General features: G+C 38.9%; 1 protein-coding gene across 3 annotated transcripts in view; it reads left to right on the forward strand.

The window, feature by feature from the left end:
* LOC145981187 (uncharacterized) overlaps positions 1–27,034 on the forward strand; it is a 52,464-nt gene extending 25,430 nt beyond the window's left edge. For 2 of the 3 annotated variants that reach the window (XM_083114310.1, XM_083114314.1), the window contains one exon: positions 5,683–5,974. In XM_083114310.1, the coding sequence (XP_082970436.1) occupies positions 5,683–5,769 (87 nt within the window). In that variant the 3' untranslated portion in view covers positions 5,770–5,974. Of the gene's footprint in view, positions 1–5,682; positions 5,975–26,981 lie in introns of those variants that run through there. The other variant, XM_083114319.1, reaches the window with a different exon arrangement.
* The last annotated feature ends 707 nt before the right edge of the window (positions 27,035–27,741 follow it).

The raw sequence follows: 27,741 nt of genomic DNA on the forward strand, positions 1-27,741 counted from the left end.
CACCCGCACGTTTCATCATGATCCGGCTATTCATCGATTTTTTACGTACGAAAATCCCGGTCAACCTTGGAGGACCCTTGTATATGTATATACACAAAATTGCAGTCGCATATTATCCACATGCATGCATGCACGATGTTAAACTTTCTTTGAAAAGTTATCAATTTTGCTTTTTTGTTTTTCCTGTAGTGTTGGGCTACAAACTCGCTTATTTTATCGAGGGCACTTGTGACATTAATGTCCACATCACTCAATTTCACAATGGATTCAATCACAGAAAGGGCATTGAATGCTTCTTGTCTTGTAGACATAGAATGTTCAGAAGTTTCATCTTCAGTCTCCTGCTCTTCCTTCTCTTCTGTTTCCATCGCTACTTCATCATTTAGCGTTGGTTCTGGTGTTTGAGTGATAGATTCGGTAGTTCCTAGGTGGTAATCTACTTGCACCAAGTCGTCAAAACGTGATGCACATCCAATTTCATTTCAATTCCAGCCAGTCATCTGTAGAGCTATGCACATCTAAAATTTCATCATCTGTTGCCTTCTCGCCAAAACCTGCTTTAGCAAAGCACTTTGCAATACTTACAGGATTTACCTTCTCCCCAGGATGCAACAACATTTCTTATTGCATCAAACACGGTCCATTTTTTAATATCTTTCATTGACATGCCCCGGTTAATTTCCCGCAGATAATAACCAACCAGTGGCTTCCTGTAGCAAACCTTAACCACGTGAATAATACCCTGGTCCAGTGGATGCATATAGATCGTTGTGTTAGCAGGTAAATACAATATGCACACATTTTTAAAGTTTAGACAGCCTGTGATATGCACAACACATTGGTCCATGAGTAACAGAATGTTCCTATTTTTGCATGCCATGCACCTGTCCAGACACACAAAACATTGCATGCTAACAACACGGTCATTCTTTCTTTGCTCTTTTTTCCACCTCTACATGTTTTGCCTTTTAATGCTAAATTTCTTTCAGGTTGCAAATTGTAAAATAGACCTGTTTCGTCCCAGTTGAATATATCTTTCACGGGATAACTATCCAGCACATCTCTCACACCTTCCCGCCAGTTTTTGGCAGCTGCCACATCCACTAACGATGCTTCCCCACTGATTTGTAGCAAAACGATCCCGTGGCGATGCTGAAATCGCTGAAGCCATCCGTGTGAGCATTTGAAATCCTGCAGCCCCATCTTGAGACCCAGTTCGTCCACCTTTTCCTTTACTATCAGCCCAGACAAAGGAATTATGTTTCTCCTCGCTTCACAAAACCACTCAAACAGTTTCTCTTCTAGGTCACCATATTTTGCCCCACGCATCCTTTTCCTCTGAAGTATTTCCTTTCCTTCAAAAGCATTCTTCTCCAATGCATCCTTATTTTTCATAAACGTAGACAGTGTTGACAATGGAATTCCGAATTCCTTTGCTATTTCACTTTTACTTTTCTCTTTTTTTTCAACGGTATGAATTATTTTCAATTTTTATACTACTACTTTTTCTGTCCCCCCCCCCCCTCTCTCTCGCTCTCGCTCTCGCTCTCGCTCTCGCTCTCTCTCTCTCTCTCTCTCGCTCTCTCTCTCTCTCTCGCTCTCTCAAGCAGTATGCTTCAAAATTATAAGGGAATGATTAGAACATCTGGTGACGTAGTGATAACGCCATATCCTTATAATCAAGACGTCTCAGGTTCGATACATGGTGAAGAAACACGGTGATTTGGTTCCCATTTTAAAATGTTGATCCAGTCCCGATTAGTATTTCTATGCATAAAGTAGACTTAAATCTCAAGATGGAATGATGGATTGATAATACATGGAAGATGAAACCCACACCAGCGTTCTTAACTCACCAGGGACCATTGGCGTATGCAGAAGGTGGCTGAAGGGGCTACAGTCCCCTCCAAAATTTTGAGAAAAATCTATATTTTCAAATTAAAGCAGTATAGAACTTGGGGAAAATCAGAGTGGTAAATGCAAACCCGCCTTCAAATTATGCCCGATTGCCATTTTTTAACTTATTGTGTATGTCACCCCCTACAAAGCAGCTATGATGCACTATCCACCTTTACAATTCAAGCCCCTCCCAGAAACAAAATCCTGCGTATGCCAGTGCCAGGGACCCCAAAGTTTCACCAAAGTTGGGCTAAAGTGTTGGGTTTTCTGGTCCTGATTAGCCCATCAGCATAAAGTGAAATCAAAACAAGCTTTATCAAGCTTGCACTTTTTTGGAAATCATAACAGGGATTTTATTTGCTCTCACATTAATAAATGACTTATTGTGGTATTTAGGAGTCTTGTGGAGGACTTCCGCCAATATTTTTACTGTAAATATATATATTTTATCAGTCTCGGGCATCCATTCCTACATTGAACATTTGTGCACTTCATTATCAGCATAGGGATGGTTCTGAAGAAAAGCAGCGATTATAGTATGGCTAGCAATGGGTGCATTTCTTTTCTGCACTGCTCCGAGTGTCAGGATGTTTATTTTATATTTGGCCAATCGTAAGGATGAGTGGTGATAAGATGAAAGTAATGAAGGGACACTGACAAAGAACACCCATTCCCAAGCTGGAATTTGAACCCGTGAGTCCTGGCATCGCAGCTAACCATTCCACCACGGAGGTCGGCGCAGGATGTTTATCCTTGCGTCAGCTGAAAGATAGAATTATGGTTTTGTTTATCAGAAGACACCACAATAACTGCAATTGGCTTCTCCTTTAACTCCAAGCTTTGTCTGGTGTTTGCATTTCGTAATCACGCTTCAGAATCAAAACAACGCAGTTCCTCTCTTTTATCTTGGATGAGTCACTGACTGTCACTGCTGTGGCAAATGAATATCGGCAAGTGGCAAGCTTGGAGCAGAATAAGACAAAACACTGGCGCCTACATCTGTCTCCCAGACCAGCGAGAACGGAGTGGGGGAGAATTTTGAGAAACAGGTTGTCAAGGTCAAACGGAAGGTCTTCTGCACATTTCCGATTCTGTAAACGCGTGGAAAAAGAAGTGAATGATCCAGCCCTGTTGTCAATTTTCCCCGTGCATTTTGTGGAGGGGAGTGAGATCAAATACTCTCTTGCACAGATTGTGTTCAAGCCCAAGGGAAAGCAGCATCACAAACTATCAGTTTGGCAACAGTGCGCTTCTTCATTGGTGAGGCAGAAGGATCGGCACGGGGCATGCAAGAAGTGTTCTTTCCCTTTTCCTTTCAGGTGACAAATGCAACTTGTGCCAGTGCAGCCCCTCCCCCTCACAGCCATGCCTTTGTTCTTCCTCCTCTTGCATGGGCGTCCCTAGTATATTTTCCATGGAGGGCAATCAAGGTACTTTTTCCATGGGACTTCGAGGGCAAACTAGGCTTATTTACCCCCATAATAATAATAATAATAATAATGGTGCCTCCCGAGAATCATGTTTCTGCAACAGCTTTATAATAAATGACCAGTGGCGAGGCGTGACATATTTACGTATTCATCGCAACATTTGCCGAATGTCAGGATCGATATTTTAACTGGGTAGGAGGGGGGGGGGGTTACAATAATTGTGCGGGATAAACGGCAAGGTCATTGCCCTTTCAAATTTAAAAGCTCACTTCAATACAAGAGACATTTAAACAACAAAGGAATAATAAAATAAGCTGACCCATGCAATGATAATTATGAAATCTTATTAATTTGCATTCCTTCTGTAAGTGAATATAACAAATTAACATGAATGAATTACGAAGTAAAATAGGCCTCATTAAGTTAAAATCTTATTTGAACAGAAACTTTAGCCTCCCTTCTTTCGTGGCGAATTTGTGAAATCTACAACTCATACATTTCTTTATTTCCTCTTTATTACTCCAAGAGAGGTCTTTCTAAGTGGATAATATGGCCAAACTACACATCCGCTTCAGTTGATCTTTAAAAGTATGAATTCTCTTGAGAGCAGAAAAACTCTCAACTGGTGGTGTTTTAGCTGGTATAGTGTGAAAAAAAATTAGGTAAACGGAAACTTTCTAAATTTTCGCTTATCATAAATGCTATGAATTTACATGGCAATATTTGGCCGTGGACGCTCAGTCGGTAAAGCGTCTGACTACCATGCTGAAGGTCCCGGGTTAAATCCCTGACCGGTTCAAATCCGGGAACTTTTCTAAGGTTGGAAGCGGCCCCAGCACCCACTCAGTGTCGAATAACATGGGTACCTGGGGGAAACCCTGGGGGGTAAAGCCGGTCAGGGGCGTGATGCTGATCACATCACCCCCACTCACGACCGGATCAAGAAAGTGTGGGGCATTACCCCCACACCCCCTATACGCCTTCATGGCATTGTGCTAAGCACAGGGGAGCACTTTACCTTTGATTCTAACACCTTGTGAATCAAAAACATTTGGATTAACCTGTATTTCCAAGTCGGTAAGCAGATTTTAAAAAAAAAATGTTTCTTTCCGAATATTATTTGAATTTTGTTAAATTTTGAAGTTAAAATAGAGCAAGTTCGGCAAGGATGAAAAATGCCCAGCTGCATGACAGGTTGTCAATAGCAAGAAAGAAAAAGAAAGCCTTCTGTATCTTCGTTCAGGTGAATTTCACCTTGGACACCGGAATAGTCGTGGGTAACAGCATTGCACTCAAGGGAAACCGTAGCGGGCCACTTTGCAAATCCCTTGTGTATTTCTAGCCGTTTTATTCTGCCATTTGACTAATTTCGCACAAATTTTGGAATATTGACTCCTTTTTTTGGTCCTTCCCGTATAAATTTTTAAAAATATACATTTTTAATTTTCTTGGTCATCGCTGCATCTCCCGATGACCGGATGCCTCGTCTCTGTAACTGACGTAAATTATTGCGACTAAAATAAAATGATGTGGGTGTAATATACTTTTGGGGCAGCCTGGTTAGCTCATCGCGCTGCAATGTCAGGGGTTTCGGGTTTGATTCATTGATTGGCTTTATTTTACTTCGCTTTGTGTCATCCGTAGATCGGGGAACATGTTTTGAATGATGCTGAGAATGCCCATTGTGAAACCGCGAGTTCAGAGCTAGAGGGGAAACATTTATGTTTGGTGGATGAGACTTCCAGGCGCCAGTCTGAATGAAGGTTGCTGCTATCTTATATCATTTCTCGTCAGGCAGGAACAAAATGTCTTCAGCGATTGACAAAGAATGCAAGCACTACTGGCCACCTAGGTAGGCTCCTCCCCAAGTTGCCAAGCAGCTTGTAGGAAGAGGAAACAAGTCGAGGTCAAGTTAAAAATAGCATCCAAGTTCTCTCCAGGTTCAACCTTTCCTTCTTGGCTTCCCGGGTGCCTACTTCGTATTAAGCTAAACCAGTTTTGCAGAAGGCTCTTGTAAACAACTTTGTATTAAAAATTATCCGTATTTGGATTTATCTGTATTGAAATACATTAAAAATCCTATCTTATCGGCTGGGGAATGGGAAGAACTTCGTATTAAAGGGTACTTCGTATTGACCAATATCGTATTAATGAGGTTTTCCTGTAAAATGACAAATAAAAAGTTCTTTCTCAGTGTAAGTTTATTTGTCTCTATCACCTTGTGTTATCAGCTATAGAAACAGCTGCTTACTGTATTTTTTTCACCTCTTTAAGTTAGTACTAGTCTGTTTTGTTTGATGCATGTATTCTTTAATTTTGCTCTGCAATTTTTATCTATCTGTATCTTTTTCAGGTACCGTGTTCCTTCATTATTGCAACAGGTTTTGTTTTGGCGGCTGTGTTGGTGGTAATGCTTTTCGAAGGGTGGCAGTCTACCTAAATTTGTGCTTTAGCTCTGATGTAATTTTATTTAATTTTATGTTTTTAAATTGAGTTAATTGTATTAGTCGATGTTTTATGTTCAGTTGTTTCCTTGTTTCTTTTACTTTATTTTCTTAATAGTGTATTGTTTTTTGTGTTTGTTGTTTGTGTATTGGTTTTCGTGTTTGTTATGTTCATTTGTGTTGTAAAGCATTAATAAATTGTTAATTATTCACAACAATTGTCTGCATTATACATTTAGAGGGTCTATCATTAAGTATCAAAATTTGAAGAAGACGGGCTTTGACGTCACTTGGGGTTATGCTCAGGGTGGTTCATGGATACTTCAATAATACATTTTTTCTAATGTTTATTTTCTCTCTAATTTACACAAGGTTCCGTAAGTTCGGATATATAAGACCAGTAATGCGCATGTAGCATAATGTCCGACCTCTAAGACACTATGTTCTAAAATACTAAGTTATAAAATCTAAGTTCTAAGTTCTAATCCTATAAGTAACTGAATGGAGATAATCTAAGGTGCCATACTATAGAAGAATATAGTAAAGTCCTTTTTACCTAAGATTGGCAGAAGCGACACCATCAGCGTCAGGCAGCAATTCCCCAGGTACAGGATGCTGTTTTCCCAAAAGGGTTATTTTTTATACCATTTCAGTCAGCGTGTCTCGATACTTGTCCTAACCTTCAAGAGACCTTCTCTATTCCAGTGGCCATTTTCGCATAAGTCCATTTCCTACTGTCTTGCCCTTCAGAGGACAAGCTATCAGGGTGATCACTATCTCATGCACGTGGAGGGATTGGGTGGACCACATGTGCACGTGGGGACCTTGGTTGAGGGCACTAGCGATTGCTATCTGACCTCGTCTCCTCTAATGACAGATTATCTCACTCTTGCGTTTGCTAGGCCACATCCTGTTATTTAACTGTGTTGTTTACCAGAATAAGGGAAAGATGGTATCTTTCCTTTGACTTTTCCTAGAGGAAGTATCTGACTCGCTATCTCTGTGGCTTGTTTGGCAGAAAAACTGCACAATAAGGATTTTACTTAATGCAACTAATTGTTTGAGACTGGTGTCACTATTGCCAATACAATAAAGAATTTTGCCCGTTACATAACTCCCCACCTTATCTTAGATGGTCTCCATCTAATGTCAGTTACGTTCTAAAATTCAACTGCCCTCGTATATGGCAAAAGATTAAAAAATAAAATAATAAAAAGAAATTAAGAATTGAAAAAAAAATTGAAATAATAATGAAACTGAATAACAAAACAAACTGATAATGTAATAATAAAATACCAGAATAATAACAAATGAATATTGATACTATTGAATCATATAAAGGGCACATCGTTTAAATTTATGCACTACATAATTCTAACTATTTTCCTCAATTCCTAACTGTTTAACTATAATTAAAATGTAGGTTCTCATTGATCCTAACTAAATATCAAAATACTCATAAATTACATTTAATCTATGAGGATCTTAAGATCCTAGTTACTTAACCTAGATAGTTATGAATTACACATTCAGCGTCTGTGTAATGTTAGAGTACACTTCTTACATATTGAACATTGTATATAAGAATTTTGTTGCAATTATTGATTTTGTCTTCATGATAGTCGTAAGTTTCACATCTAAGTGTGTGTACTCCTTCTTCATTGCACATAGGAGTTAAGAAATGTTTATACATTATGTATTTCGTTGATTACAATTTTACTCATCGCTTATTTCCTGAAGTCCGTTTTCCTTATATGTCAATAAATTGAATTCTGGATGTCACTGCATGGAAAGTTCCAACTGGAGACTGCATTCAGCGGAATTGAAATATGTTGGGGTCACACAACGGGTTGTCACTGGGGATTGAAGTATGCCTGGGTCAATCTGAAGTTGTCTGGATACAACTGGGAATATTTTGGGGCAAATCTCATTTCACCGGGGGTAATACCAACGTCGATGTTACTGGGTAGAGTAAGTTCTCTCTGGCCGGGTCATTGGTTGTCCGACTCTGGAATATGGCAGCATCAACCACTCAAACAATGGATTGGAAATGGAATCTGTAACCGAGAAGAATCTATAAGCAAGTTGATTTTCTTAGCCTTCCAAAATACATTCGTAGATAGGTGGGCCTTTCTGGGCCTCATATGAGGGTGGTCTTATAGCGGTTGCTCTCATGGCAACTGGAACATGAACATTTCTACGTTTTCTGACATTTATGCGATATATAATCCAGAAAACAAGACTGAACAAGACACAGGTTATTAAGGAGAGTCAAATATATATAAACAATTTGAAATCTGATTTGTTACCTTCTGGAAGTTCTATGTCAGTCGAGATTTTACAGATAGGGGTATCTTGTATATCTAGGGTACATTCATAGCTTGTTTGATTAGTCTGGGAGAAATCTACCCAATTAATAGGTAATATCCTTGAAATTTTGGCTTTCGTCGGGTTTGGAAGTATACGTGGAAATTGAGCTTGATAACATGCATTAAAGATGCAAAGATTGCACTGACATCCTAATTGGATCACCAGTGTCCCAAAAGAAGACTCTCGTTGAAAACTGAAAATAATACTTTCACATTTTACATTAATTTCAACATTAGAAGGGATTAATAAAAGGTAAGTGGAAACATTAAACAGAATTGGAGAAATAATCCATGGATTTTCAATGCATTTCATTTACTTGATTAGGTACGTCATTTTGAATATTTGAAAGTATGCATCGATTTTCGGGAGTGTACATATCTCTAAAGGGAGTTATAAAACACAGGCTGTTTTGAGAAAAATCACAAAGAGGTTTGTATAATGTTTTACCTTTGGTGTCATATACAACGTTAGAAATGGACAGAGGTGTAACGCAAGTCTTTTCGTAGTATTGAAAAGGTAACGGTCTAAAGTTATATGCGATATAATTTGCAGACTTGTGCACAAGTGGTACTTTAACAGCTACTAAAGCAGTTGTGGAACTGATAGTACACTCTACTATTGGGATATTATAATATTGTCCTAATTTACTCGTAGGAATAGCTAGAGTATAGTTATAGTTACTTGTTCTTCGGACTACAGTCTTTAAGTGATCTTGCAATAATTGGAACGAAATTAATGCGGGATGTGGAATTTTACTTTGGCAAGAGGAGGTAAGAACATGAAATAACTCGGGCACGTCGTTCAGGGGTAAATCCTTAATAGTAACCCAATTTTGGGCTGGAAAGCATTGTATACGGTCGTAAATTTCATTAATGTCTGTGTCTTTTAAGAATAAAGTCCTTATATGTGTTTTAGTGGCTCTAAAATAACTCCATCCTTGTACTGCTGGGTCAGTTAAAATGGAAGTATTCCCTAGTGAAGCGGGTAATTTTTCCCAATCTAGATAGATTGAAGTGATGGGAGTATATTGCAATCGATATATCAAGGGAACTGAAGTTTCATATAGAATGGGAGAGTCCACTTGATTTTTATATAGGCTAGAAGATATAAAAGTTCTCATGGTTAGTCCATTAATAGTGGTGGTGAGAGACATCATAAGGAGTAAATGTACGGTCAGTCATGCTGTCATGGTTAAATGTGCCGGAGCGCGTCCAGGATTGTGTGTACGTGGAGCAGGTTTAGGTATTGGCCTATTCCTAGTTGGAATATGGAGTCTAGGAGCTTCGTCGTTCATGAAAAAGATAGGATTAGGATGAGAGTGATTGATTCGATTAAACATTGGAGTTGCATTGCAGCAACATTTCTTGTACTGTTTCCCTACCCAATACAGGATTATCCCAAACAAAATAAGAATTAGTGAGACTATTATATAGGTAAGAATATCTTCTAATGTATCTAGTCCAAAACTTAAGGCTTCAACATTGTTAATTTGATTAAGAGCAACCATTTGAGTGGTTAACAGTCAAAATTTATATATAGTCCATGCAATCAAAATAGTGAGACCTATGTTCCATATTATTATAAGTGAGGTTTTTACATGATTGTTTCCATGATAAGGAAGTTTTGGCAAGTCTTCTAAGTTGTCTAAATTACTTATGTCATTAGTCATGGGTTCAGTTTGAGTTGTAATCTTTAAGAAAGGAATCTTTTCTGGCCACGCTGTATCTAAACAATCAATAAAGTGTTTAAATTCAGCAGCTTTTGTCCTGGCAAATAATACATCGATCTTCATGGTTGGAATTTTTCCCCATGAGGCAGGTAATATGTGATAGAATTTAATATCATCGCTTGTTTTACTTGAACAAGGAAAAGTTCGGGGAATGAATGTTTCTTGAGTTATAGTGAGAGAGCAGTGGCAAGGCAATGTTATTTCTAGTGCTCCTGGTTCGTTAGCATATGTATGGAGATTAAACGTCTCATTATGACACTCGCCTGTTATCACTAAGGGTGGATTTGTTATGACATAATGGTCTGGAGCTATTTCAGTAATGATAACATTATTTCCGTCATAGCACTGAAACATGCAGTGTCCTGCTAGTTCTTTTATCGTGGCACCTTGTCGTATTTTTTGTGCACAAGAGTTTCCTAATGTTGCATCGTGACCATAACGTGGGATATAACACATTGGTGAATTGTGTGGATCACATGTGGATAAAAAGGTTCCTGATAAAAGTCGAATAGATTGAGAACTTGTTGCTGAAAACAGAGGTGGGTGTATTATATTGCAAGTATTATTTTCCCATCGAAAAGGGACTGCTAGAAATTCTTCTAATATTACATTTTCACCAATTCTCGTAATGGGGATTTTCAGATTAATTGCCACTTGCGTTGTGAATAAACAGTGGGCCAAGGGCATGGTGTAATACTTCATTAATTGAGAAATTGGAACTGCTAATTGGTAACCCTTTTTCCCCTAAGGAAAATTGTAAACGTTTTAAATGTCTTCTCAAAACTTGAGGTGTGATTAAAATTAAGGGAATTTTATTAGCAAAACATGAGGTTCTTATTTCTCTTAATTCTGAATTTCTGTAGTTACTTAAAATTATTTGGTGTAAAATAACTGACTGTAAGGCAAGACGATAGAATTTATATGTGGTAGCATTTTCATCCTTAATTAATTCTGAAGATACATCCATAATTCTAGTTCGTAGGAGATTTATTTGTTTTTCCATGGTTACTAGTGTATCATTTGTCTGACTAATGGACTCACGAATCTGAGTTCTTATGACATGTAGTTGCTGGTGTTCTCCTTTTAGGCTTGAAGTGATTTTATGAAGTTCTGCACTAAGTGTTCGTTCGTTTACTAAGAGTTGTTGGAATTGTTGTTCACTGACAATTCCACAACACCAACTTGCAAAGTTTCCAATGAAATTTAGACCTAAGCCTCTCTTAACTCTTTCAAAGTCATCTGTAGGAGTGTTGAATACTATTCCTGTGGTATTTAGATGCGTTAGCATTAAAGATTGATAATCACTTACCAATTTATCCAGTGTATTGAATACCTGCATATCATGATATGCGTCTACCTGATTGATCTGCACCCCTTTGGTAAGGTCCCGTATTGCTGGGTTGATTACCATAGGTGGTGTGAGATCTTCGGTGTATGTCAGAGGGACACTCCCCTCGTATAGTGTCACCTGCGGGAGCTGTTTCCAGTATGCTCCAGGCATCAATTTTATGGTCGGGCTAGACCACGTCCAGTCCAAAATAAAAAGTAACAGAAGGAGTGACATCATGGACATTTCTGGAACTAAAAAAAGTATGAGTGGCACAATTCTCACTAAGAATCACTCCCCTTAACAGGTATTGCTTCGTCTCGAAGCAAAGAAGAAACAAATCTCTGAGAAAAATTGATTAACATAAACTATATAGATAAAATAACACAAGAATTCAAATAAACAGTAACACATGTAAATGAAATAATAAACTTAACCTAAAGAATTTACATTTGAATGGAGGCAGACGGGCCTCCAGATATAAGGGCCAATAATGGAATATACCATCCTTCAAATCGAAGTGTGTGTGTAGGGTCCAAAGGTCACCTGCATTCTTAATGATTCGGCGAATACCTCCTCCGAAAGACTGTGTAAAGTCTCGAAGCCAGTCCTCTCGCCAGGAGAGAGAGGGAAGGCATGCTAATGCAAGTCTCAAAAACATGATGAGGTCAGAAATGACAAAAAAGTAGGAGGGGGTTCCTCGAGGCAAGACTACATCTAACACGTTAAATCCGGCGTGAATGTAGGGGTTGCGGGGTGCAACAAACATCATGGGAAAATCAAAGACCAGGAAATTGTAGAGGAGGGCCTCTACTTCACCATCGTAGGTGGATGGAACAAATAAAAGTTGGATATCCACCGCATCTGTCATTCGTACTGGTTGCGGTGATGGAAAAATATCTGGTAAGTCAAAATCAAACTCGGAAGGAGATGTGAATGGGATACTCTCATCCAAAGGCACATCAATATCAAGTAAATCATTCCCTACTGGAGAATGAAAGGGAATTGTAGAGAGACTGGAAATACTTACTTCATCTGCTTCATCCATCTCTACATCCATTGTGGAGTTAACTTGGTTAATAAGCAAAAAAGTCCAAGGTCTTATCAGCGATACGAAAGTCGCAATCAAACTTCCAGTTCAATGAGTATTTCTCATAACATGTAGCTACAAAATCACGTAACTTTAAAAACGATGAAAACAAAAAGTCCTCTTTTTCTGTCAAAGTAGCGTCGCAGGCTTGGACGTATTTAATGAACAACAAAAGTTCACTTTGAAGTGCGTCCTCACATACATAAGATGCAATATTGCCTACTTCTGGCAAGGTAAAAACATCATAACCCAACCTGGTTATCCAAGTATCTACATTAATGGCCATTACCTGAACAAGGGGAATGTAGTTTCAAATTCTAACACTTAAAAGGATTACTTATTGAATATAGAATCTAACGCTACAGAGGCGTTACTTATCAACTCAATCGCGATATACAAACTAAACACTATACTGGAAATATAGGTATGCTTGGTAAATGAAAAGAACTTTATGGAATGTATAGGCCTATGCAAAAAAATGGTAGTAGGTATTGTCAGAAATGGAGACATCACTTAAGAAGTAGCCCTCTGCAAGAATTCATCCAGGTCTTTCAGGAACTGTATTACTTCGTCATTTGTTTTAGAGTCGGCATGAATAGGAAATTGTCTGTAAATGCCTGCTTTAATGTGCATGCGCACAAAGTTGCGAAGAATTTCTGTGCAATCGTCAAAAAATTTCGTCGCTGTTTGTGTCTTGTACATAAGCAACAAATACTGGTTGATTTTCTTAATTTTATGGGTTTCGAGCACTTTAGAAACTGGCACATTTAATTGGGTCGCTAATTCCTCAACAACCGACTGAAATTGGGGTCCATCGGAAGTAATTAGCAATGCAACATCGTCTACAATAATTTTACCGTGAGACATAAGAAGAGTCAAAATAAGCCAAAATACATTACATCTAATTTACTAACACACAATTAGAGTATAAGAAATAATCGATTATAATCTTGAAGCTAGTATCATACAGCAAGATTGGAGTTTCCTAATAATAAATAAAAAAAAATGGCTAAAGAAAGCGATATTTCGTCATCTGTCGTAAAAAAAAAACTTCGGTCAGTTGTGTTTTGATAAAAATTGAAATGTAGGATGCAAGGCTATGTACTTGTATCGTGTAGCAAGGCGCCAAAATGGATATTATCCCACGAGGAGGATATTCAACTGAAAGAAAAAAAGAAGCCGAGTTTAGCGAGGTAAATAAAAGTCCTGCTGCTAATAGCCGATAAGTGTTAAGATTAGCTCGGTCGCTGCAGTCTTCCGAGCATTATCAAAGGGAGGAGGAAAATTAGCCTGGCTCTGTTATGAGTTCAAGATTGAACGAAGGGTTTCGGGTTGGAATTTTAGCTAGCTTAGCGTTCTTTCTTTTCTCATATACAGGGCTATTCAGCGAAAAATGAACAATTTTCAAGATTTATAGATTTCATGATAGGGCTTGAAATTTGAAAGTTATGACATCTACCACTTAAGCTTTAAGAATCTGATGCGTATTTACACATCGAGTTACCTTTTTAATCCTTTTGTCCCTTAAGCTATATCTCGTGACCAAAATTTCTTCATTCGAGCTAGATTAATTCGTAAGACATTTTTTACCTTTGACTTTCGCTACGTCGTATACATTTCTACCTCTAATATGAATTATGCGGTACGGACCGTTTACGTCTTAGCTTATCTGAAAGACCTTTTTTCTTTGCTGGCATGTGTATCATGACCAGATCGTCGATTGCATAAGCTGGTTTTTGTCTATTAGCGTCGAAACGTCGTTTCCCTTGTTGATGGCGCTTATCCTGCCTTTCTTTAGTTATTTCCTGCAATGAAAGTAAGTGTTTCCGAAAGCTATCGGAAAATGGGTCTGTGGGGTTTGCATGTAAGCCAACTTCTAGAGGAAATTGGGGCTTTCGTCCGAACATAATTTCATAGGGCGAAAAACCTATTCCTTCTAATGGACTGCAATTATAAGCATACACACGAAGATCGAGGTATGAGACCCAATCTTTTTGGTTTTTGGAGATATACTTACTTATCATTGTGGCCATAGTATGATTTAACTTTTCTACATTCCCGTTAGTTTGAGGGTGGTAACCACTTGTATTCAAATGTTTAATTTTTAGTTCTGCCAGCACATTTTCGACCAGGGCCGCTTGATATACAGATCCTCGATCTGTTAGTATAGACCGAATGGGGCCGAAAACTGTAAAGATTTTGTGAACAAAGAATTTCACGACTTGTTTAGCAGAAATGCTTTTCAGTGGTTGGGCCACGACCCATGAAGATAACAGATCAATACCAAATATGATATACTTGTACCCACAAGAAGAAGTGATCGGGCCTAAGATATCAGAAGACCATCGCTCACCTACACTGCCCAGGGAGAGAGGGTAGGGTGTAAAAATCGTTGTCGTTTTCCTGTGGGCGTATTCTTTTCTTGGCAAATTGGGCAAGATCGGACGTAATGAAGTACTACGAGCAGTTTTCCAGTAATAACGCTCAAATACCTTTTGAAGACTTTTGCTCTGTCCTGTATGACCTCCAGTGAATGGACTGTCATGTATATCTGACAAAACATCTGCTATCATATTGGTGGGAATAACTAGCAATTTCCGATTCTTATTTAACCTATATAGGACTCCTTGATCTGACGCTAAGGTGGTTTGGATCGCGCTCTTTGAGTGAAATAAGTGTACGTATTTCGGGGTCTGCTAATTGTCTTTTCCTGATTTCTGCTTGTCGCTCATTGGGTTCCGAGTTCGATGGAACAAAAGTGGAATAATTGGGTTGTTCATCATCATCCAGCAATTCTACCATGTCTCCGTGATCAACGTAATCTCTTTCTTCATCAAAGAGCTCGGTCACTGGCGACCGGCTGAGGCAATCTGGGACGCAGTGTAAACGTCCTGGCTTGTGTTTTATTTGAAAACTAAACTCCGAAAGTCGTAGAGCCCAACACGATAAACACCCTGACAAATCTCGGCTACGCTGGAGCCAACACGCACCTGAATTATCGACCACGGCGGTGAAAAATGTGTCAGTCAAATACTGACGAAAATGCAAAACTGAGAAAACTAAACAATACACTTCCTTTTCGTAAATACTATAATTTACTTGAGCACCTGTGAATAATTGTGAGCAATACGAAATTGGTTGTACCATAGTCTTCTTACTGTTATTAGGGTCAGGTATGCGATGACAAAGGACTGATCCAAAGCCTATTTTACTAGCGTCACAGTGCAATTCTATGGGGAGTATGGGGTCAAAATGACTTAACACAGGGGCGGATGATAGGCACTGCTTTAACTTATTAAAAGCGGCCAACTGGGTTTCACCCATGCGGAATGGGGCTCCTTTTTTAGTCAGGTCAGTTAGGGGTTTGGCTATTAAACTGAAAGAGGGAACGAATTGCCTGAAAAATCCGCAACATCCAAGGAAGCTACGTATCCCTTTCAACGTACTTGGAGGTGGAAGATCTAAAATGGCAGAAACCTTTTTAGGGTTTACTCCCACTCGATTTCTACCAATAATATGGCCAAGGATTTCAGCCTCTGTATATCCTATCCGGCATTTTGAAGGTTTCGCCTTGAGGTTCGATTTCTGTAGCGCGAAGAAAAGTTTTCTCTAACCTTTCTAAATGTTGAGGCCAGTCGGGGCTGAAAACAACTATATCATCCAGAAAAACGCGTAGACTGTTCCATTTGCGTCCTGCAAATACTTTATCTACGCATCGTTGAAATGCAGCAGGGGCGTTTGCAAGACCAAAAGGTAACCTACAAAACTCAAACGTACCTTCACTGGTTACGAACGCGGTTTTGTGTCTGTCTTCTTCAGCGATTGAAAGTTGCCAATACGCACTGAAAAGGTCTAAATAAGAAATATACTGGACTCCACTAAGATAATGAATAATATCTTGAATTGTAGGGAGATTCCAAACCTGGACAATCATTTTCTCATTTAATTGTCGATAGTCAATACACATGCGTACAGAATTGTCTCGCTTACCTACCAACAGGATAGGGGCACCGTAAGCGGACTCACTTTCCCGTATAATCCCAAGATCAAGCATTCTATGGATTTCTTGTTTTATAAATTCCCGTTGATTGGGGGACACTCTGTAAGGGGTTCTTCGTACCGGTATGTCATCCTTCAGTGGAATCTTTACTTCATAAACATTTGTAATTCCCAGTTCCTCAGGTGTTGCTGCAAAACAAGATCTATACTTTTGCAAAAGTTCTATTACTTGTTGTCGTTGTAAAGGTGACAATTCAGGTGAAATATCCACGTCTGTTTTGATATCGAACTCTTTCTCACTTTTCTGCAAGGTACTTTTAAACTGTTCGATATTTATAGCATCTATTTCCTGTAAACTTGAATTTACGGCATTGGAAGAAATATCGACAGGTTCATGTAAAAGTCCAAGAACGTAATTAGCGGGAAGGACTACCGGGAAGTGATTCATATTTATGACTGGAACATAAAGTGTAGTAGTAGTATTAATCAGGAGTCTCGGCATAAGACAACGATTTTGGTCATATAGACCATCATGAGCTTCTAGAATGAAATCTCTATTAGGTGGAACAAATTTGGAAAAATAAATTTCTAATTCTGCATACTGGTGGGGTTCTAAAGTTACCGTATGCAAAGAGATGGTCTTTAATTTACGTTCCTCTGGGGATCTTTCTTCCCCTTCCTCGCCGCGTGAAGACGGAAGTTGCTTGGGGAGCGGTTTATCAGTTGCGTCACTGGTATCAGGCGATGCAATATGTTCGCTGTTGGGAAAGGTTTTATCTGCGGTTTTGCCCCGAGCTGTTTCCTGTTTTTCCCCAACATGTTTTGTCGAAGAAGATTGATGCAAAGGTCCCTCGTTGCTAGTTCTATTAAAATGAACAAATTTACGAGGCTTTTGTAAAATATATGGAATAATGATGGTTTCTTTTAGTCTGTGCTCTGAACCGTGAAGTTCATGATTCAGAACCGTATTTCCTTCCAAAACTTTATTGAAATCGTTTGCCTTATCGCCTTTTCTCAAACTGAAGGCCAGAGTTCGATTCTCTGACTGAATCCTATTTCTATTGTCGTCATTTGGCGTTTCTTGCATCATTGAGCATTTATTATGTCTTTTCTTCTCATATCTATTCCTAATCTCGTTCGAACATGTATGAACAGTTGCGTCAGTGACATACGGAACAAATGAATGTTTACGTCTACTTAAATGCAAGCCTGAGGGTGTCAAGTGTGTCACGAAGCGATTAAAGAAATCTGCTCCTAATATAATCCTGTTACGCAATGAAGCATTGGCACAAATCGCCAAGGGCATGGTAAATCTATGAGGACCGATCCAAAAATAAAATTCACATACAGGAGTATTTTTGATTGATTGAATTGTTGTTTTAAGTCTACTTTATGCACAGTAAGGCTAATCGGGACTGGACCTACAGTTTAAAGTGGGATCCGAACCACTTGTGCCTCCACCGGGTATCGAACCCGGGACCTCTTGATTACAAGTCGGCGACGCTACCTCTGCGCCATCGGGGAGGCCCGAGGAGTATTTTTGCTAGCTACTCCTGAAAGAGTGGATAACGTAACAGATCCTGTTTTCCTTGCTGTAATAGAAAAATTTGGGGGAAGCATACCAATGAATAAAAGACTACAAGTGCTGCCTGTGTCAACTAAGGCAGGAATTTTTTTCCGAAAAATGTTTATGCTAATCGTTGGACGATCATTTTGGTATTTATTTTGCTGTGAGAAGGAAGAACAATTGAATGCACAATGAGGCTGATTATGCAGGGGTTTTATTCGACTTGGCCGTAAGCGACCCCTGAGACGCTCTCCCCTTACACGTTTCGGTTTCCTCGATATGGAAATGGAGTTCTAGGCTCGCGCTGAGGAGTTTCTCTCTGATTTCTCTCAAAATTTCGGTCGTAGCGGGCTCGGAAATTTTGTCAACGTTTTGGATTTCATAGTTATGAGTTTTTCTGTGTCCTTAGCTTCTAACCCGTTACACATGAAGTTTATTTTACCTTCGTCCGTCATGTTGGGATCTGCTTTCTGACATAACTTGAGAATGTCGTAAAAGTAATTTTCAATAGACTCGGTATGTTTCTTTTTCCGTGCTGCTAAATCAAGATATGCCTGGCCTACAGGTAATAGCGGCTGAAATGCTTTGGTAAGAGTTTCCTCAATCTGCGCAAATCCCGCTAAGTTTTCTAGCATGGTCCGGTTTAAATCCCAGTATGCACCTCCACCACTTATGCAATGCCAAGGGAGCTTTGACGTCACTTGGGGTTATGCTCAGGGTGGTTCATGGATACTTCAATAATACATTTTTTCTAATGTTTATTTTCTCTCTAATTTACACAAGGTTCCGTAAGTTCAGATATATAAGACCAGTAATGCGCATGTAGCATAATGTCCGACCTCTAAGACACTATGTTCTAAAATACTAAGTTATAAAATCTAAGTTCTAATTTCTAATCCTATAAGTAACTGAATAGAGATAATCTAAGGTGCCATACTATAGAAGAATATAGTAAAGTCCTTTTTACCTAAGATTGGCAGAAGCGACACCATCAGCGTCAGGCAGCAATTCCCCAGGTACAGGATGCTGTTTTCCCAAAAGGGTTATTTTTTATACCATTTCAGTCAGCGTGTCTCGATACTTGCCCTAACCTTCAAGAGACCTTCTCTATTCCAGTGGCCATTTTCGCATAAGTCCATTTCCTACTGTCTTGCCCTTCAGAGGACAAGCTATCATTGTGATCACTATCTCATGCACGTGGAGGGATTGGGTGGACCACATGTGCACGTGGGGACCTTGGTTGAGGGCACTAGCGATTGCTATCTGACCTCGTCTCCTCTAATGACAGATTATCTCACTCTTGCGTTTGCTAGGCCACATCCTGCTATTTAATTGTGTTGTTTACCAGAATAAGGGAAAGATGGTATCTTTCCTTTGACTTTTCCTAGAGGAAGTATCTGACTCGCTATCTCTGTGGCTTGTTTGGCAGAAGAACTGCACAATAAGGATTTTACTTAATGCAACTAATTGTTTGAGACTGGTGTCACTATTGCCAATACAATAAAGAATTTTGCCCGTTACACTGCGTTGAATCATGCCTTGCCTTCTACATGTAAAAAGTTGAACTCTACATGAATATTGTAGAAAATTTAAGATATGATATGTTTTTTAAGACAGCAAACCCAGCAGAAGCAGATTTGATGCCCAATGCTTGCAAGAGATGCGGTGAGAAACAGACATCCATGTTTGTGTATGTGTTGAGTTTGGAAGATGGTCAGGATTGTCTCTTTCTCACTGCATTTAAATAAGAATTTGTTTGTAAAATTTAAATTTTCTTCTCATTCTGTTTCTTGGGAATAACGTACCATGCATATAATTTCCCTTCCCACAAGAGTGAGATACTGTGAGAGAAGAAAAAACAACCCCAACTGCCTACAGCAAAGATCTTTGATTCTAAAAATATTTTTGAGCATATTTGAAAAGCATGGAGTTGAAAACCTTCTGTCCAAAGAGGCTTACAGACAGGAGAGGCACTGTCTGCTAAGAGTTAACTCTGTATTCATGAGGTGGAAGGTTCAATTCTCATTCAGCCTCTTTCTAGCCATTTGCCATTGTAAACTTGAGTGTGAAAGTGGGTAAGTTTTTCTAGCAATTCCCCAGTAGCACCATGTTTTTTCTGCATGCTATTAGGCTGTAAATAAGAGCATGTGATTGGCTTCCTTACCTGTTTTCATCACTCTGTGCATGAATACACTTTCCTTTGGTTCTTACGTGGGATGCAGGGTCTTGGCCCAGGAAGATTTTCTGCTTTAAACAAACATGGCAGGTAAGTGTTGTCTTCTCAGAAGAAGAAGAAAGGTTACAACAATTTATTGTGTCTATCAGATGGACATATTTTATGTCTTGTTTTTTGGGTTCTGTATGTTATTATACTATATCCCAGGAGTCTGTGGAGCAAAGTCATGCATAACTGTAAAGAAGGGAAGAAAGAGAAGTGTATGGAGTTACGTACATGCTGCTGTAAATGGCTGGGAATTGTGGTCATCCTGCCCCCTCCATGCAATCCCTGTCTCTCAAACATGTTCGTTGGCCATGTTCTCACGTGAAACTACTTACATAGAGGATTTGTTTTTCTGCTTGCTCCACAGACTACTGGGACAGAGTATAGTGTGCATTTGTGTAATGTTTCTAAAGTTTTAAATATTTTAGCAGCCACTGCAAAAAGTTGGAGCATGGATTGAAAGTAGCATTTGGCCTTTAATATATTAAATATATAGCCATGAGTATAGGTGCCTAGGCAGAATTGTGCTGGTGCCACATATGGTAAAGGAAAGCGGGAGAGGGACAAAAGTTGCTGGTTCCTGCGCACTGTGTGGCAACATCAACTTTGCTGTGTTGCTTCGTTCAAGCGTCAAACAGGCTTCTCAGGGGCATACAGTTGTCATCTCTGACGTTTTGAGCAAATACTCTCAGTTTGTATCACGTGGATTGCAAAGACCAACCACTACAGCTTAACAATGAGATTTTTCATTCTCTTAAACCTCTGAACACACGGGGTTGTGCTCTGACATGGCAACAGCGTGAACTTCTGCCATTCGCCTAATTTCATGGCTGTGCATTATAGGTGATTATCAATGTGGATTTAAACATAACAGATCAACTACAGATCAAATTTCTCACATCAGACAGACACTTGAGAAAAAGTGGGAATATAATCAAAATGTCCATCAGCTATTCATTGATTTCAAAAAAGCATATGATTCGGTCAAGAGAGATAAATTATATAATATATTAGTCAAGTTTGGAATACCTAAGAAGCTTGTTAGTATGATAAAAGTATGCACCAGTGAAACAGAAAGTAAAATTCGTGTGGGTATTAATGTGTCTGACCAGGGACGTAGCTAGGTTGATCAGTTTGGGTGGGCCCAAAACTAAAGATTATTTCTATCAAACCATTAAAAACTAACAAACTATTAATATATCATATAGGCCTACACACACACACACACACACACACACACACACACACACACACACACACACACACACACACACACACACCCACACACACACACACACACACCCCACACACACACACACATATATATATTTTGTTGTAATCCCGTTTTACTTGGGATCTGAGGTCACAGGGAAGTTTCATTAAAACATTTAGGTAGAGCTAAATATTATCTGTTGGCTGAACCTGCTCCGTAGGAGGGTAGAGATATGGAAAGTTGGTGTAAAAGGTTATTCACGCTTGTTCATACCTGGTAGATGTGTGTGATGTCTTGTCCTGATGCTTCTCGCAGACCGAATCGTGACAGTTCCAAGGTTCTATCCAGCGACCCTCAGCTCACCAAACCGAGCAATCCCTTGCGCCTTGTAGCATGCTAGGCAGCGGTAACTTCGTGTTCCATCGTCGTAGTTCAGCAGTGTAATGTGTTGTAAAGTAATTAGACTAATTATCCATGTAGCGTCGATGAGTGTCAGAATCCAAAAGAGAGCGAGCTCCGGGTAGGAGCTTGCTTTTATCATTCTAGGCGTCGAAAGGTTGTTAAACCTTTCAAACGCGGTAGATCCTGTTTAGATCCACGCGTTTGCCTTTCCAGTTCCTTGTTTTACGGAAGTTACAAGTTAGCGCATTCTTGGGATCACTCGCTGGTCGGACAAGTCCAGGAAATAAACAAGTGTGAATATTAACATGACGAGGTTTTCTCGGTTTAATAATCTCCATATCTCTACAATATATATATATATATATATATATATATATATATATATATATATATATATATATTGTTGGAAGAGAACATTATATTCTCCTGTAGCCCCCTATACGAATTCGAATATAGACTCGCGAAATCCCCGGCCATTATTCGGGAATCTAAATGCACAATGAACGCATTAAATTAATGGCATCTAGACAGTCTTTAAAAATCCATGGATTTTCTCTTATGTCAGATTTGAGATACCAACAACAATTTCATTAGTCGTTACTCCTTAGATTTGTAAATTTGCTCGAAGAAAATTGAGAAATAGAGAAAACCCTCTTCCGTGGGTTTAGATATAAAAGGGTGTTGAAATCAGGTGTACAAGTATGACAACGGTGCGAAAATTAAATGTTTGTGTAATGTGTTCAAGATAGGCATCCCATGTATATTGTTTATATCAGAATCGAATCCGGCGCCCTTTAGTGCAAGGCGCCACCGTTAATCACTATCCCATGGGACATGCCCGAGTCTTTTGTGGCATCGTACTGTACACATTGGAGAATGATGACGATATATATGAAATTTTATGCACACATATAATTTCTTAAAAGTAATCATCTTTGTGCGTACGAAACTGATTATATGATGGAAATAGAAATAACAAAATTCCCGCGCGCTAAAACTATTGCGCTCTCGTCTTTGGTACGACAGGTTCAAGGTTTAATCCCTGGAAAGAACTCCAAAATTTCTGTAATGTCCCAACATCGTGAGGACAATTGGGAAGCTACTTGAAATCAATATGTAAGCGAATGCCACTCTCAAAACTAGATGGGACTCGATGTGATGACCTCGCGTCACCGAATGGAAAAACACTTCGCAGGCTTTGTCCTTCAAAATTAATTTTACTGAATAATTGTAGTTTTCTTTAGAGGAACTAAACATTGCTTTTTTGCACAGTACAATGTTGTTTTCTTTCACCCTACTTGTATAGTTATACATTCAAAGGATTCCACTCCCGAAGCATGAGCATAACGCGCTACGAAACCAGAGGTCCCAGGTTCGGACCTCTAACAGGTGTGGTTGCATCATGTCTCTCGCATCGCTATTCCTTCGGTTCATCATTCAATCTCATCGTCGTATTTAACCCAAGAGGTAGAAAAGCGGCGTAAAATAACGAAATAGAAATGATTTATTGACTTGGTTCACTTTACATCACTTTTCTCAAACTTTTTGGCTAATCGTGAAGATGAGAATGAGTTAAGATTAAATTGATGAAAGGACCATTAGAAAGAAGACAGGCCGGGATTCGAATCCCGGACACTCTGCTTCGTAGCGTAACGTGCTAACCACTCCACCACGGAGTTGTCAGCCCAAATTGAAATGAAAATTAGAAATGCCGTCTCGAATTTCCAGGTACAGTGTTCACCTCCAAGGGCAAAAGATTTTCCCTCCCACTCACTAGGATAGGCAAATAACAGAAAATGCTTGATAAGTAATTTGGCTCTCCATATTTCATGATATTATTATGTAACTAACTATTATTCGCTATATACAAGCGTCGTTCAAGGTTGGGCAAGACTTTCGTGCGTAAAATATTAATTAAACAATGTAGCGCTGCATTACTTCGGCAGGACAGACCATGATTCCTTACGAGTAACCATGATCCCTTGGGACACATTTGGCGCATGCGCAGTAGTGTAAACAAAGATGGCGGCATAGTGTATCTGTTGCTGTGGAACGGCGGTGTATGATGAAATTTCTCGTGAAGTAGAAGGTGAAACCTGCTGAAATTTGGCGTAGACTGCAAGCACAGTATGGTGAACAAACACTGTCACGGACAAAAGTGTACGAATGGTGTCAACAGTTCAGTGAAGGTCGGGAGTTGGTATCAAATGAACCGCACGGATACGTTCGCCCAACTGCAGTCACTCCGGTGAATATCGGCGTTGAGCAAGTTATCCATGTGGATATTTTGGAGAAGAGTGCCACAATTATTGCCCAGTATTACTCAACACTGCTTCACGGTGCTGTACGTGGGGCCGTTCGGAATAAAGCACCTGGAATGTTGTCGAAACATGTCATTCTTCTCCATGACAATGCCAGGGCACACACGGCCCATTTGACTCAAACAACACTGACCAAGTTGCACTGGAAGGTTTTACCCCACAGTCCTTACAGCCCAGATATAGCCCCCAGTGATTTCCACTTGTTTGGGGCTCTTAAAGAGCATTTGGGCGGGACGCGCTTCCAGACAGATGAGGAACTCTAAGAACGCTGTCCTGCAGTGGTTACGACACCAACCTACTTCTTTCTACGCCAAAGGCATCATGGAACTTACACAACGATGGCAACGGTGTCTGGGTATTCTGGGGGAATACTTTGAAAAACTGACATAGTTTGGTGTCTCTATGCATTTGTATGTATATTTCCTGTCTATAAATAAAAGTCCTGGTCAACCTTGAATTGTAACTTCGGATTAATTCTATTTGTATGTGTAGTCAACTTTCCCGCCTACGCAGCAACCACAGCGTCTGCATTTGTTGGGCCAGGGTTGTTAAAGATCCAGAAATTTTAAATAAATTCATTTGTCGTTCAGAAGAGAAAATCATCAAGCGTAAATGGGTTTTGGACTGTAAGGAACCTTTTCATCTGTAAAGTTTTCAATTCGGTCCAGGAATATTTTTTCCAGATGAATTTAAATTCGGTCCAGGACACTTACTTCCTGATGAATTTAAATACGGTCAACGAACATTTTTTTCCGGATCAGTTTAAATAGGGCCGTAGTTCTGTATTGAAATGAAACCATTAGCAACTTGGTACGAATTTAAATTGTGCGAGAAAAAAAGGTTCCGGTCCTGTTACGTGATCCTATAGAACAGGGCCTTCCCGATGGCGCAGTGGTAGCGTCGTTGCCTTGTAATCAAGGGGTCCCGGGTTCGATAACCGGTGGACGCACATAGTGATTCGGATCCCATTTTAAACTGTAGGCCCAGTCCCGATTAGCCTTACTGTGCATAAAGTGGACTTAAAACCCCAAATAAACCAACCAACCAACCCTATAGAACAAATTAGAATGTATGCGTTCCTTGATCTTTAACAATCCCACAGACATAACCCAAAACGTGTCAATTGACACATATATATATTTTGATTTCAATAACACGTTAACGTGCATAAACTGCAAATGATGCACCTTTTAGTGTGTCAAAATACACATAGGAATGTATTAAAGGGTATTTTTACGAGATGAAGTTCCGTGTGATGCACTATAATGCATCAATTTGGAAGATCAGACAAGATCATTTAGAAGATAACAAACTTTCACTTTTAATGCATCAATTGATACAGGTAAATGTGTTATTTCGTTATCTTTGAAATGATCTTGTCTGATCTTCCAAATTGATGCATTTTAGTCCATCACACGGAACTTCATCTCTTGAAAATACCCTTTAATACATCCCTATGTGTATTTTGACACACTAAAAGGTGCATCATTTGCAGTTTATGCACGTTAACGTGTTATTGAAATCAAAATATATATGTGTCAATTGACACGTTTTGGGTTATGTCTGTGGGATTGTTAAAGATCAAGGAACGCATACATTCTAATTTGTTCTATAGGGTTGGTTGGTTGGTTTATTTGGGGTTTAAACAAGGAGATGAATTATCTCAATTGCTCTTTAATTTTGCCATACAATATGCTGTTAGGAATGTAAAAGAATAACAAAGGACTAAAATTAAATGGTGTGACTCAGTTATTAGCATATGCAGATGATGTAGACTTATTTGGGGATGATATACGTACAATTAAGAATAATGCTAAAATATTTTTCAAAACTGCAAGAGATAGGTTTGGAAGTTAGCAAAGAGAAAACTAAATATATGGTTACAGGCCGAAACCAAGTGTTAGGTAATAATCAAAATCTAATTATTGATAACTCGTTTGAACCAGTTTCCAAATTCAAATACTTAGGAGCAATATTAACAAATGGAAATTATATTAAAGAGGAAATAAAAAGTAGGTTTAATTCAGGAAATGCATGTTACTTTTCTCTTCATAAACTTTTGTCTGCTCGTTTAATATCTAAGAAACTAAAAGTTGAAATATCAGGGTGGCGACAGACCTGGAAAACCGGGAAAAGTCAGGGAATTTAGGTGTCAAAAAAAGTCAGGGAAAGTAGTGTAATTGGCCCTATTATAAACCCGAGAAAGTATGAGCCCCCCTCTGGCAGATTTGCCTACACTTAAAACTAGCTCAACATGCCCATATGAGCTTTTTGCTCAAGTGTGGAACCCTGTCTATTCCAAGATTTTTGTAAAAATGCCCTCGGGAATTTCCTGAGAAAGTATGACCCCCCTCAGATTGATTTGTCTACAATTACAAAAGGCACTTCTGTGAGATTGTTGTCCATAAACCTGTCAAAAATATGCCCCTCTTGATATTTTTTTGCCCACACCTAAAACTACGCCAAACGTATTAACACACACACACTGATCTTGACCTTGATCTTGAAATGATCTTGACCTTGACCATTTGTTCGATTATTTTTTCGATTATTTTTTCGATTATTTTTTCGATTATTTTGACCTTGACCTTGACCTTGAGATGACCTTGACCTTGACCACACCCACCCACATACACACCCACACCCACCCACACCCACCCACATACACACCCACACCCACCCACACCCACCCACATACACACACACACACACACACACAAAGCACATTGTTGAACCCAACTGATATTTTTTATTAAGTATAGAGTTTTGATTTGAACCCCAAGAAATTTTATATAAATACCAAAGCCAAAAATATTCACACACATACACACACACACACACTAAATATACAAAACACACTGCTGAACCCAACTGATATTTTTTTATTAAGCATAGAATTTTGATTTGAACCCCAAGAAATTTTATATAATAAACATAACAAAATTCTAATATTTATTTTTGTTTAACAGGTACAACAAGTTTTGAGCACATAAGCAGTTTCTGAGGAATACAAGGCAGCAGCAGCAGCGAGCAAATAACTTATAGAAGGCAGTGTGTATCATATCTAATTGCATGGATAATCTTGACACAGGATTTTTTGAGAGAAGATGTATTTCAAAATACATAAAATCTAAGTCACTTGTTGATGATTTAAAGCTTAGATTCTTTGGCCTGTCCGAGTATGACCTGTTTGCTGTGCAGAATGAAACTGAAATGCAGTGGGTGCTTGCCAGTGACAGGCCATTCCAATGCCTGTATCTCAACTTTATCAGTGAGTTTGAAAGGCTTGTATACAACAAGTACAAGAGAATTGTTGGATTGTTTGTTAATTTTTATACAGACAGGTGCCATTATAATTTAAGGTTGAAATTGTTTGACAATTATTGGTTCAACAATTGCTATGAGCATTGTTTTGAGTATAGGATGCCCATGATTGCATCGATTGATTGATTGATTGATTTATTAGCATCCATTCAACTTTACAAAAGTTTGGAATTGTCACATTGTACATGTACATTTGGAATACATTTATAAAATTATAGGCATAATATAATATAAAATACAATAGATAGCATGAGATACAAGATATCGTATAAAGAGAATAAATGCATGCTCAATGTTATTTTCTTGAGACATATTGCCTAAAAATATGTTTTCTATATTCAATGCTTGCTTAATTTGCTATGACATTATGTACACACATGTATATATATATACATACACACAAAC

The sequence above is a fragment of the Lepisma saccharinum genome, chromosome 2 (assembly GCF_977018435.1).
Source record: "Lepisma saccharinum chromosome 2, izLepSacc3.1, whole genome shotgun sequence".
NCBI lineage: Eukaryota > Metazoa > Arthropoda > Insecta > Zygentoma > Lepismatidae > Lepisma > Lepisma saccharinum.